The sequence below is a fragment of the Plectropomus leopardus genome, chromosome 7, assembly GCF_026936395.1.
Source record: "Plectropomus leopardus strain MGB_pleo_1.0 chromosome 7, ASM2693639v1, whole genome shotgun sequence".
Classification (NCBI taxonomy): Eukaryota; Metazoa; Chordata; class Actinopteri; order Perciformes; family Serranidae; genus Plectropomus; species Plectropomus leopardus.
Window position 1 is genome coordinate 28,682,336 of NC_142182.1, and position 13,615 is coordinate 28,695,950.

Sequence of the window (13,615 nt, forward strand, 5' to 3'; positions counted from 1 at the left end):
ACATATTTACATGTAGTATGTAGAATTTAATGACATCTAGCTATGAGGTTGCAAAATTGCAGCTAAATGAAACTTCTCCCGTGTGCCAAGCATGAAGGAGAATGAAGGAGAACCATGGTGGCCAATCTAAAATCACAAATGGCCCCATTCAGAAAGTAAGGCGCCAAAAATGGTTTGTCCATCCCAGGCCACTGTAGAAACAATATGAGAGTCCTTGGAAGAGGACCAGCCATGACTGTATAAAGAAGAGTTGCTTTGTGGTGTATGACGCCAAATAAGTTCAACTGCTGTGTATGAAATTATTCGAATGATCTGCACTGCTTCCATATGATGTCATAGAGCAGACTCACAATGTGTGTGTGTGTGTGTGTGTGTGTGTGTGTGTGTGTGTGTGTGTGTGTTATTTTTATCAGCTACAGTACAAATATATATATATATATATATAATTAAGTTTCTAATCAAAATGGCAGTGATTACAAAGGGGTTACATCTGAATATAATTTCTGTAAAAAGTTTGTAAAAAGTATGTGGAATATAACATTCATTCTGCTGCTTTGCATCCTTTCACCATGCAGGATGTCCTATTGTTGCCTGGACTATTTCCTGACATTTTTCAGTTTTATACTGAGTTGAAAGCATTTATTAAAATGTATTCGAATGTAATACATTATATTGCTTTTATGACGTTATATAAATAGTTACATTGCTTATTACATTTTAACAGGGTAACTTGATGGCTTATCTTTGACAACAAAAGTAACCTCTCAGCACTGCAAACATGCAGTCCATGATGTGTCCCTCCCTGGTACGAAGTCGCTGAAAACTTCATTTCCCACAAAGCATCTATCCCTTTGCGCAGACTCAGTCGCTTTGAACACTTGCCCCACTCCCCCCTCCCTACTTTAATGCTAGCTAAGATGGTGGTTTGAGCGTAAATTGTCTCCACAATACCAAGAAAAGAAAGGGGCAAAACATCTTTGTAGCCTTTTAATCACAACAGAACAACACAACTACGGTTATCTTAAGTGACCGGCTATAGAAATTTTGACATTTCAGACACATTGGCTCGCAGTCCCCGCCCAATTTGGTGTGACTCCCTTGGAGTGGAATCCTAAGCTAAATACGGACAGGGTAAGTAACGTTAGCCAAGTTGCTAGTTGGGCTAGCCAGCTTCCTTTCTCCCTTTATAAATAAAGGACAGTCAAGTCTGTCACGATTTTACAGACTGCCATTAGAGTATCCTCGAGTTTATTGGATCACTGTCCAAGTAATCTTCATGTCGTGAGAGCAATGACAGTTGTTTATAGTGCCAACAACTTGCTCCCAGTTCAGCTTTAGCCTGTGTAGGCCGCGTCGTTAGCTTCGCTCCAAAGCCCGTACGTTTTCATGATAATGTAGCATGCTAGCTACAGTGATGCTAGCGGTTAGCATAAAGCAAGCTGTCACTTAATATGTAGGAGAAGGCATACGGTTTTGTCATGCGTATTTTAAAGCATTAAACACCAATATCAAGTTAATATTCACCTCTGTGTGTTTTGGTTGTGCGATTAGACTTAGAATTGCTGCTGGATTCGTGATATTAGTTAGACCGGCTTCTTTTACCAATTCGCGGCTAATGTTAGCATAGCCTAACGTTAGTCGAATAACATCTGTCATAATGTACGATCCAGAAGACAGAGCAGCTAAAGTTACCAGCCTGGCTAAATAACTCTGTATTCTGGCTTCATACTCGACTTAACCAATCAGCTGATATCTGCGAGTGAAGCGGCTAAACCGTGACACTCCCGTAAATGTAAAATTGTCAGCAAAATGCTGCCAAATATTTGAAACGTTGGCGTTTATCGTGTAATTCAACTTCACATTGCCAGGTTTTATTAATGTGTGTTTGTCATCAGTTGACCTGCTGGCAGCCGTGTTGTCACGTAGAAAAACGCGCAGGTGTTTTACAGTTCAAAACGTTTTACTTGAAAATAATCGCAGTTTGTTGCGTGATCCTGTATGGGTCATCATGACGTACTGGCAACCCTTAAAAGATACCACAACATCCGCATTATCACTTTAATATGATGACAGCTGGTTTTGATGTCAAGATGTTAAGGTGGTTGTCTTGTCTTAGTCACATACAGCTTAAACTAGAGCAGTCTTAAGTCCTGTGATAACCCAAACCTTCATGGAGGTTATAATGTTCAGTTTTGGTCTAAACAGTTTTAAAAAGGGGTTGATTCAATTTTATGATCATTTTTTGGAGGTTGTAGTTTGCGAGCCATCACAGTCTCCCATAGCCCAAGGTGACTTCTTCAGTTAATTGACAAAGGGAACCAAACATTCACATTTAAGAATGTCAGAACCAGTGAATTTCTTGACTTTTTTGTTTTAAAATGACTTAGAAATTTATATTTGAAATACTCTGTCAATCGCCTAATTGTTTCAGCTCTGAGAGCAATTTCCAATATTCGGTTTCCCCTTAATGGTCTAAATGTAGTAGATGAAACATTAGAAGCATCATGCCTACAACTAGGGCTGGGTATTGGTACTCAATGTCTTTAACATATTGACTGAAACAATCCAATACTAAATAGTTTTGAACTTCTCCAGTTAAGTAACACCTGCAGCCAGTCCTTTCTGTATCCAAATCTAGCAAATAACGACTTTATATGGTTTTGCTCACAGCCAATCACTGCAAGCGTTTTTCAGTTTAATGTGACGTGTGACTAGTCCACTACTGCGGCAGCTACGACTCATACAGTTTGTGGTGTGGTGAAGTTGAGGGAGGTGAATTTATGGAGTTTCTTGTGCTGAGTTGCTATCAAAACATTCAAAAGCATAGTGACAATGAACGCCTGTGGAGTCTGGTGGCATTATACACAACTGACTGCTTCCATTCACATGATAGAGTGAATGAATAAGGGAAAAAAAGGTATCAAATAAAGTACGCTGTTGGAATTGGTTTCACTTAAAAGGTACAGATATCATAATATTGGGCCCTACCTACAGCACAGTGTGGTTCACCAGTGCCATCAACAACAGCCTCCAAAAGGACCATACAGTTGACTTAACACCTACCTAAAGAGTTAAGTTTTAACTGCACTGATCAGGAGTAGCACTCCAAATCTAATTATATCCTGTACAATGACAGTAACGCTTTCTGTTCTATTCTATTCTAAATCAAAAAATTAAAAATATATCCATCATTAAAATCAAGATACATTGTATTAGACTGCAGTAGTTTAGCTAGGTTTTTTTCAATAATCTGGCATCTGATTGCAGTGCTTCTTTTGCAGCTAAAAAGGAACGTATAAATATCTTTTGAAGTGTGAAGTCAAATATTGTGACCTTGGTTGTCTTAAAGTCAGTTTCAGAGTCACCATTCTGTTACAAGATCAGTTAGCAGAACGATTTTCTTTTCCGTTTGATATTATTTTAAATCATGTCATGATGGAGCTCTCAAACTTTGCTCTGTGTGTTTTCTCAGCCCTGTGCTCTGTGACCAGCTTCAACACTCACCCTCGCTGCGCCATAGGATGTCCCACAGCCCTGAAATGAAGGACGACCCCATGGAGTGCCCTCTGTGCATGGAGCCGCTGGAGATTGATGACGTCAACTTCTTCCCCTGCACCTGCGGCTATCAGATCTGCCGCTTCTGTTGGCATCGCATCCGCACAGACGAGAACGGCCTCTGCCCCGCCTGCAGAAAGGTGAGATGGACACTATAGCAGAGAAACTCATCACAACTGAGGGTGTGATTTGTCTGAAGTGACAAACGAAGGATATTATGATGTTGAGTGTCCAAATATTGACATATTAATTAATATTAATTTGAAGACCCTTTTAAAGCAGTTTGTTCATCATTTACAATTTACATCCTCAGCAGTTTGGCTGGTGATGTCTGTTGAATTACCATATTGATAACTAAAGGCCTCAATCATTCAATATCCTTTGCACAGCCATATGATTTAATTACTGTCATTAATTATTTTGTTTTTGTGTAGCCGTACCCAGAGGACCCCGCCGTGTACAAGCCTCTGTCACAAGAGGAGATCCAAAGGATAAAGAACGAAAAGAAGCAGAAACAGAACGAGAAGAAGCAGAAGGTGACAGAAAACCGAAAGCATCTGGCCAGCGTCAGAGTGGTCCAGAGAAACCTGGTGTTTGTGGTGGGGCTCTCACAGCGACTCGCCGACCCGGAGGTGAGTCTAGTGCCGCCACCAGAAAGCTCAGTGACTTCGCTCCCTGTGACAGTGGAGCATTGGAACCGTCCTGCGTGAATAAGGCTGTGACAAACTGTAGTCACTCGCTGCAGGATTTATTTTGAACTTTTCTTACAGATGGAAATCATAAGCACTACCAGCACAGAATTATCTTAGTGCAAATTTTAAAGTTATCTCTGTAAAACCTCCCACTGAAGCCTAAAGTGTAATGTTTGTGTTCAGTGTTTTGTATGAAAGAGTTCAGTGTACCCAAAAACTATGTGATAAGTCATATATATTATTTGCTTTTTGCCCGCAGGTCCTAAAACGACCAGAGTATTTTGGGAGGTTTGGGAAAATCCATAAAGTGGTCATCAACAATAGCACATCCTACGCAGGTTCACAGGTGAGAGATTGGATCAAATAGACAGGATGTACTCTCAATGTATATGTTTATAAACAACGTCATCTGTATGACTCTTTCAGAGAGAGAAATTATTTCTTTTTTACTAAAACCTTGTGTGGTTTACAATTTTACAAAAACCAAGATTGCTTTGTCTCTCAGTTATTTTAGTTACATATTTCATTGTTCTTGTTTTTTTGTCCCCCAGTCACACTTTATTTTCTTAGATATCACTATTGTAATGTAAGCAACCAGTGAAAACAATTAGCTCATTGCTGCCCTGGAACAACTCTGTCAACAGAATTAAACAGCCACAGTAGATGTTTAACTTGTGTGTCTACTCTAATGTTCTGGTTTTTCAGGGGCCCAGTGCCAGCGCTTATGTCACTTACATCCGCTCTGAAGACGCTTTAAGAGCAATACAGTGTGTGAACAATGTGGTTGTTGATGGCAGAACACTCAAGGTGAGAAGCAAACAACTGCTGATTTTGTATATGGCAATGCTGAAAAGTTTTCTTTGCATTAAAGTAACATAACTGAATTTATATTTCTTTCCATTCCCTAAGACACAAACATTGTTTTTTTTAACAACCTGCAATATCAAATATTGGGGTTAAACTAAAAGTGCCTGAAAGAAAAGTCCTTACCTTTGATTTACTTTGATTTGTAAACATGTTTTGTATACTTTTCTCCTCTTTCTGTCCATCTGTTGCAGGCTTCTTTAGGCACAACAAAGTACTGCAGTTACTTTCTTAAAAGTATGCAGTGTCCCAAACCTGATTGTATGTATCTACATGAGCTGGGGGATGAAGCAGCTAGCTTTACTAAAGAGGAGATGCAGGTAAAATAGTTGCTTCTCTTTTTGAAATGGGAATTCAGCACTTGCTCTTTACTTTGTGTCTTAGCAAAATTGTTAATGCTGACTCATCTGTCATTTGATTTTAGGCAGGGAAACATCAAGAGTATGAGCAGAAACTCCTCCAAGACCTCTATAAAATTAACCCCAGCTTTCTACAACCTCCATCATGTGGAACAGAGAAGTCAAAGAGTAAATCCAACTCCACACAGAGGTTGGCTTTTAAATTTTATTTTCTTCGATTTTCTTCCTTTTATTACTCCCATTTGTGCTTAGCTTGATTGTTTTTATTTTCTGATGCTTTTTTAACAGAACCAACAGTAGCAACGGTAAAGATGGGTGGCCAACGCTGTCGGGACATAACAAACTGGCCAACGGGCTTTCAGAGGACCGCAAGTCTCCTCCGCTGCTAGACTATCTAGACCAAGAAGTCATTACTTCAGATGGGCTAGAAACAGATCTGGGTCCTGGTCAGCGTACAGCTCTGTCCCCCTTCTCCTCTAACTGTGACAGTAACAGGTAATATAGACTTCTCCTCAGCAGTGGCATCAATGTATCCTTAATGATTGTATTTATCTTTCAGTAAGCTTTTTTTCATGAAAAAATATTATTACTATATTTATTATCATTTAGTATATATTTATTATTTTATATATTTTCCCTCTTATGTTTGCATATTTATAGCAACAACATTGTCACATCTAATTCATTTATTTTGTTCAGTTTAGGGTTTTGGGTTTTTTTGTCCCATTTTGCTTTTGTCTTCTCATATCTTACATATGTATGTGATGACCCTGATATGGTTTACTACCCTTTGCACCTATAAAAAAAAAAGCATCTTTTGTAATTATGTCTGCAGTCCCAGTGATAAACCTCCAGAGTCTATCGGTATGGTGAATGGAGAAACTTTACAACAGGTAAAAAGCCTCATCTGTTTTATTTCAGTTGCATATAAACAAAGGTTAATCAGGTTTGACAAGTACAATTTCACACAAGTGTTTGTCCCTCTCTTTCCCCTCTCTCTCTCTTCCAGATACCCACCAGTGACTCCCCCTCTCCTCCCCCGGGTTTAACCAAGCCCAGCCTGGTGGTGCCCATCAGCGTGTCAGACCTCACAGCCCGCTCACCGTTCGAGGGAGCGGCAGCTGAGTCCCAGTCACTCTTTTCAGACAACAGTAACTTCAGACACCCTAACCCTCTCCCCGCTGGCCTGCCTCCCTTCCCCAGCTCCCCCCGCGGCAATTCTGACTGGCCCATGACCCCTGAACCACAGAGCCTCTTCACGTCAGGTACAGTGGAGATTTAATCAAACTTTGTGAGTCTTTGGAGCTTGATTGGTTGTGCTTTTGACCTGCAGCCTGCAATGTTTTTCATTCAGCTGTGGCCATCAGCATTATACATCTTAATAGTGACTCTTACAACGGTGTCTCATTAATTTAGGTATTTTGTGCTGTTGCAAGTCATAAGGCTTGACTAACTGCTGCATTTCTGGCATCCATGTAGCATTGACAAATATGTGCAACACTGTGTTCACACTCGAGCGGCACAGCCACAGGCTACAAGTCATTTACAATGGAAGCCCGTGACATGAAGCTACAATGGACGCCAAATTAAAACTTTACATGATGTCCAGTCGAGGTGCTTTGCGGCAAGCACCAGACTCACACGAGCCCATGACATAACTTCATGAACGAGCGCGTGAACAACACCTCAACAGAGACTGCGATAATGTAGCAGGTCACACTGCATTGTTGTGACTCGTAGTGTGAACACAGCCTCAGTGGGCTTCAGATTTAAAGATCCTTCTTCACAACAGCATTCATCTTAGGAAGCACAATCATTTTGGAGAGACAGTGCTCATAAAATCAATAATATACATTTTGATAGTATAGCACTTGTCGTTGTAAGTTAGTTATTTACAGGAGTAAGAATGAAAACTAAACTATTTCAAATTCGTATAGAAAGGTGAAACCATAAGTAACAAAGTATTTACAAGTGCTTTCATATGGAAGAATGACTGAAGAGAGGTCACAGATGTAGTCTATCTTGTCTCAAGTTATTTCAAAGGTGCCTTGTCAACATTGAATTAATTAGTCAAAAAAAATCCTAAAGCTAGTCAACCAAGGCCTCGTCCACACAGATGCTGGTGTTTTTTTAAATGACGCTTTTCCTTCCTTTGTTCTCAATATAGTTCCCATCCCCACCAAGCACTGATATGAAAAAAACAAGAAAAATCTGTCACAACTGAAGCTCTGTTGAGAGCATGCCAAACCAGCAGGTGGCGACATAAGCAAAACCCTGATGCCACACAAAGAAGAAGAGAGTGGCACATAAGAAGTCTGAAAGAAGACTATTACAGGAAGGCTACCTGGAGTCGTGACCTCCGTAGCACTTTCTGACGCCTCTGCTCCTCAGTGTAGTTGAAGGGTGACTCTACATTTCTGTATGAACATGTAAAAAATCTTGTTAACAACGTTTGAACCAGCTCTATTTTTGACAAGGGTCATTGCACCAAATTGTGTCTTGTTTGTGACACTTCACAAAAGAGATAAGTACACACACTATGACATTATGAGACAAAACCACTTCCCCTGTCCATTTTTAAGTCCTGAAAAACCTCACCTTTGACTGAGTTTGACATTAGGTCTTTTTTTCAGTGACAGTTGCAGTCTGCATGTGAACAAAAGGCCAAAACACATAGAAAACGCTACATTTTCAAATCTACTCGTCTATGTGTGGACAAGGCCTTAGAGTTGCACAAGCAGAGGACGGTCCAGTAACTTGTCCCTGTTCTTTCCTCACAGACACAATACCAGTGTCTTCCTCCACAGACTGGCAGGCGGCCTTCGGCTTCGGCTCGTCAAGCAAACAGCAGGACGACGATCTCGGCTTCGATCCCTTCGACGTCACTCGCAAGGCCTTGGCTGATCTGATCGAGAAGGAGCTGTCGGTGCAGGATCAGAGCCCCTTGTCCCCAGGGGTCTTCCCCCACAGTGGGAGCAACCATGGTCCCAGCCTGCCTCCTCTCAACCCCAACCCTGGTGCCTCTCACCACTTCCCCAGCGGCCTGCCTCGCCTCCCCCAGCTCCACCACAGAGCCATCTACAGCTCCTTCAGTTTCCCCGGCAGTCAGAACAGCCAGTCCAGTCAGCAGCAGCAGCCAGCCGCAGCCAGACACCCCTGGATGGGCGTCCCGACACGAAATAACCTCACACACTTGAACCACTCAGCCAGTGCTGCCTCACACAGTAATTTCCTGGACCTGAATCTGCCCCCTCAGCACAACACAGGGCTGGGAGGGATCCCCATCTCAGGTACCAGACACCTGGGTCACTGTGGCACCTTTCCGTGTCCTGCGGGAGCTGTGCATGTTAAAACAGAGAGCAGATGTGTCGCATAATCAAGATATTTAATATCACAACATATGTACACTGCCACGTAGCATTATGGTGCTTGTTTTGATTAGCGTTTAATGACCTGACAGAGGGAATGCTGGTAGATGCAGTTCCGCAGCTGACCACTAGTCTCTGATCAAAACACCTGATGAGCTGACGTACCTGTTCTCCTCTCCTCTCCTCTCCTGCAGAAAACAGTGGCTCTATAGACGGCTTAAATGTGAAAGAGTGGCAGGACGGCCTCAGAGCTCTCCTGCCCAACATCAATATCAACTTCGGGGGCCTCCCAAACTCCTCCTCCTCTTCATCCTCCTCATCCTCCAACAGTGTTAACCACGTCGGTGGGCCGGCGGGGCCAGCAGGCATCTCACACAGCCTGAGCTGGGACGGCACAGCCAGTTGGATGGACCCTGCTATCATCACAGGTTAGAAACTATTACCCAATTTTCAAATGATTCGTTGTTGAAGTCATTTAGAAAGCAAAGATGACAAACGTTTATTGGTTCCAGCTTCTTTCTATATAATTGTAAATTTGTGAATTGGAGTTGTACCTAACTCTTTTCTTTTCAAATTAATATGCTGCCTATTTATAGAAATGTAAGAAAATAGTTAAACATGCCCTTTGCAGCTTCTTTAAAGCCCCTCAGAGTGGACAAAGAAAAATTCACTGGAGAAGTTGGAACCATCAGATGTTTGACATCTGTAGGAATGACATAAACAATGATGAATCCTTTCAGCTTTAAATAGAAGGTAATGTTTTGGATTTGAGAAAATAAATTATTTTTAAAAATGTCCCTTTGACCTTGGGGTGTGTGATGGATATTTTCACTATTTTCTGATCCTTATTTAGTTATATTTAAAGAAATTTAAATAAAAAGGTGTTATACACCTCTTCCTGCAGCAGTTTCTGCAAATAATACACCCTCAATTAAACAGCTCATGTTAATCACAATTTAAAAAGTCAGCTTGAGGTAGAACTATTAATTTTAAATGTTGATTAAAAGGTCACTTATTTTTTTATTGATTTGAAAATATTATGGACTAAAAATATTCAATTTGCTATGATTGACAAAAAAGAAACAAATTCACCCATTTGAAAAGCTTTAACCAGCGAATGTTTGTTTTTCTATTTATTTTTTTTTTGGTCAAATAGTGGTTGATTAATTATTCCACGCTGAAGTCGGTGACATGAATCTCACCATGTTAAATATGGATTGATGATATTTTTCTGAGACAAACAGAGTCCTGACAATCCTGATTAAGCAATCCAAAGTCAGGCCTACAGAGATCAATTAAACAAAAGAACATTTTCCTTGATCTTTTCTTGCTCATGCTAATTCATGTCATCCTAAAAATATGTCAGCAGCCGACCTGTTTGTCTTTTTCCAAATCTGTTTAGCACAAACCTGGCTGATGTTGCCGATCTGTCAGTTAACTCATCTTGATGTAGCTATACATCGAATTGCTATGTAGTCAGCATTTTCCTAACATTAGCTAACTTAACATGTGACTGAATACAATATAATGTCTCTAAAGACTGACAGCCCCCCTGTTCTCCCCAGCCATGATCACGTCCACATTCTCCTCCTCCCTCTTTTCAACACAAATCCCAATATAGCAAGGACTCGAGTCATGTTGGTTTTTTATTATTCTCATACCACTACAGCGGTGTAGACGGATGATGCACGCTGATGACGTTTTATTCTTGTGTAAGGACATCGATTGACGTATGTTGTAGCCTGTGAATCGGCAGGAGTTGCAATCGTACAGTCGGCATACATTGAACTCGATGTTTAAGTTTATTAGATCCATGTCGCACAGTGTAGCTTACACTAAACTTTTAAGACTTTTAAGAAAATCTCACAGTCTGTAGGAGGGTTAACATAAAAGGAGAAGCGGCGTACCAAGCTTGCTCAACTGTTATTGGAGCACAGAGCAAAAAGGGGCGGGACTTACGAGAGTCATTTTTTTTGAATGAGTCGACACAAAGTAACTCATAGCCCAAAGTGTTTTTACTTTGTATTTGTATTTACTGCAGTGTTGTGTCAAAACGTGTCTGTTTGTCTCCCCCCTGTGTTTGTCATCACTCATATGTTGTGCGACCTCTCTGTCTGCTCCCCTCCCCCCTCAGGCATCCCGGCCTCAGCAGGCAACAGTTTAGACTGTCTCCAGGACGACAACCCACCACACTGGCTCAAGTCCCTGCAGGCGCTCACAGAGATGGACGGCCCGGCCAGCTCAGCGGTGCCCGCTCCCCCCCAGCCCCTCCACAGCGGCCTCCTCGACGCCCACCTCCCCCTCCACCACAGAGCCGCCGGCGGCTGGGCTCCCTACCTGCCCCCTCCCACAGCTAACCCCGCCAGCCAGTTCCACTCCCCTCCCCCCGGCTTCCAGACCGCCTTCAGACCCCCGGGACAGCCCGCCACAGAGCTGCTACAGAGTGCCGCTGTGGACCGCCACTGAACACAGACTACAGCAGACACCCATCCATTCCCCCACCACCACTTTATACCCACTCATCCTGTACCCTGCCCCCCCCACCCCCACCCCAACGCAATACACACCAATCTGCAGAGTATGAAAAATTATTAACAAAGTAACAAACATGCTTTCTTCTTTTTCTCTTCCTCCTTCCTTTTTGTCGACTCCGAAGGCCTATTTGTTTTTTGTTTGTGGCACACGAGTTATCAGTACCTTTTATCTGCTACCATCACCACTCCTTAGACCTAGTTTTGGGCGCGACACGGTTCGTTGTGTAGCTCGCCGTAAACGGAGAGCACGAGAAACAGTATAGCATCGAGCGCCAAGTGGTGACACAAGAGTTAACTCCACAAACTGGCGAAGAAACAAAATAGCTGAAGGGAGATCTTTTTTAAAAGTAACTAATGATTAAGCATGAACAACATTTGTGTTTTTTGAAAGTTGAAGTCACAATTAGTTTTTTCGAGGAATGAAGCAAGCTGTGAATCTGCTCATGAAGCTTTGCCCCAAAGACCCTCATCCTCCCCACTTTAACAGGAGACTGTGAAGCGGTTAACCCTTACAGCTAAGTTGTGAATACGGCGAGGCGAGAGAGAGAGAGAAAAGGGGTTAGCTTTTTTTTTCTTTTGAGAGTGGTTTTTTAAAGAAATGTTAAAAAAGAAGCTGAGATTTGGTGATTGGAGAGTGAATGCAGATGACACAGGGGAGTTGAGGGCACAGGCTATGCATGGGCTCCCTGTAAGGTAGGGACACAGATGGCCTGCTTGAGAGGCCACTAGGCCCACGCTCCCTTTAGTGGAGAGCTCCCACTGGCCGCGTCCTGCTGGAGGGAAAAAATTTGCTGAACCTCTGTATCAGAGGATAGAGCACTGCCTAACCGCGGGGCGCCAGGGCTTTGGGAGTTCGTGGCACACATCCTGAGCACTAGGGTTAGACTCTTACTCACAGTGCCACTGTGTGGTACCTACAGTAGCTAGCCCTAACATGGACAGCCACCAAGCTGGTAGGACAATGACTGGATGGATGAGGATATGTCAGAAATACTAAAGAGGGTAGCAACAGGGTTAACAAGTCCCTTTGTTCGACCCACGAGGGCTTAAACGAGGCCTTAACATGGACAGATGAGAGAAAGGAGCTCGAGTGATCGGAGGGGGAAGTCCAGCATCAGTATCTGTGACTTCAGCAACTGTAGGTGAGTGTGTGTCCCAAAGGAAGGTGCTGCAAGACAATACCAAGTACTGTAGTAGTGATTTAAGGAGCTCTCAGCCTTTTAGGATTTGAGATGGGCCTCTATGACCACCGCCTTTTTTCTTTTTGAAGTCTTAATTCTGATCCATGTTCGCTCTGTCTCTCTTTCTCTCTCTCTTACCCACCCACCCCTCCCACCTCCCCCCCCCCTCTCCTGCTGTTACCTATTTAACAGTATTCACAAAAATGAACAAACTCATCCAGGAGGATCCAACACAGAGTCATACAGTGGGTTTTAACATGATGTTGCGCGAGAAACAAAAAAAAAAGAGAAAACTAAATTGAGGCGCTTAAAAGGAAGTGAACTGTCCTCTACAGGTCTGGAAAAATGAACCTTAAATAAAACTGAAAACTCAGAGCCGGTGTTTGTCTGCTGTTATGTTCTCAGCACCCAGATTCAAACGTGCGCTTATGAATATTTAATCTTTAAAGTACTCACCACCAAACTGCACAACTCCTCAGGAAGGTCACTATAAATCACACTCGCTTGTCGTTCCAATGTCGTCCACTGGGGGGCAGATCGCTTTCTGTCAGTGATGAAGCTCTGCAGTCAAACTTCAGTCGAGCACACACACACTAACACACACACAAGGTTACTCAGAATGACTCTCCGATGCTACAGTTCAGTTTTTCAATTACACCATGCTTATTCCTGCTGAATAACAATTTCAACAGTTCCAAATATTTATTAGTTACATTAAATGATGAAATGCAACTATGCTGCAGATAAATGTGTAATCATGAGTGCCATATATCCGTCTTTCAGTGGGAGCAGAGCATGCGTGCACATCACAGCCTTTCAGCTTGCAGCGTTGCGCTCTCCCCGGCCAATGCAGCAGTAGATACCTGCAGCAGAGACTGCTTTTTTTTGGTCCTGTAGGTCCTCTTGCAGACACAGGGAGGAGCACAGTCGATACTCACACAACGGCTTCATGAGTTCTGCTGCTGGATATCTGAATCAGGTGATTTAACGTGCACATTATTTGAAATGTAACTGCTTTGGTTGTTTGAGTGCCCAGAAAAGCCAATCCAAAATTATTCCTGG

The 13,615-nt window shown here is 42.5% G+C and overlaps 1 protein-coding gene across 1 annotated transcript; it reads left to right on the forward strand.

Moving 5' to 3' along the window:
* The first annotated feature begins 887 nt into the window (after positions 1-887).
* Positions 888-12,928, forward strand: cnot4a (CCR4-NOT transcription complex, subunit 4a). Its single transcript, XM_042496428.2, has 13 exons — positions 888-1,131; positions 3,473-3,695; positions 3,990-4,187; positions 4,507-4,593; positions 4,953-5,054; positions 5,306-5,431; positions 5,536-5,660; positions 5,759-5,965; positions 6,306-6,363; positions 6,480-6,735; positions 8,251-8,760; positions 9,033-9,266; positions 10,973-12,928. Exons 2-13 carry the CDS (start codon positions 3,522-3,524, stop codon positions 11,302-11,304), a joined length of 2,409 nt encoding a protein of 802 aa, XP_042352362.2. The 5' UTR covers positions 888-1,131; positions 3,473-3,521; the 3' UTR covers positions 11,305-12,928.
* Positions 12,929-13,615: the final 687 nt, after the last annotated feature.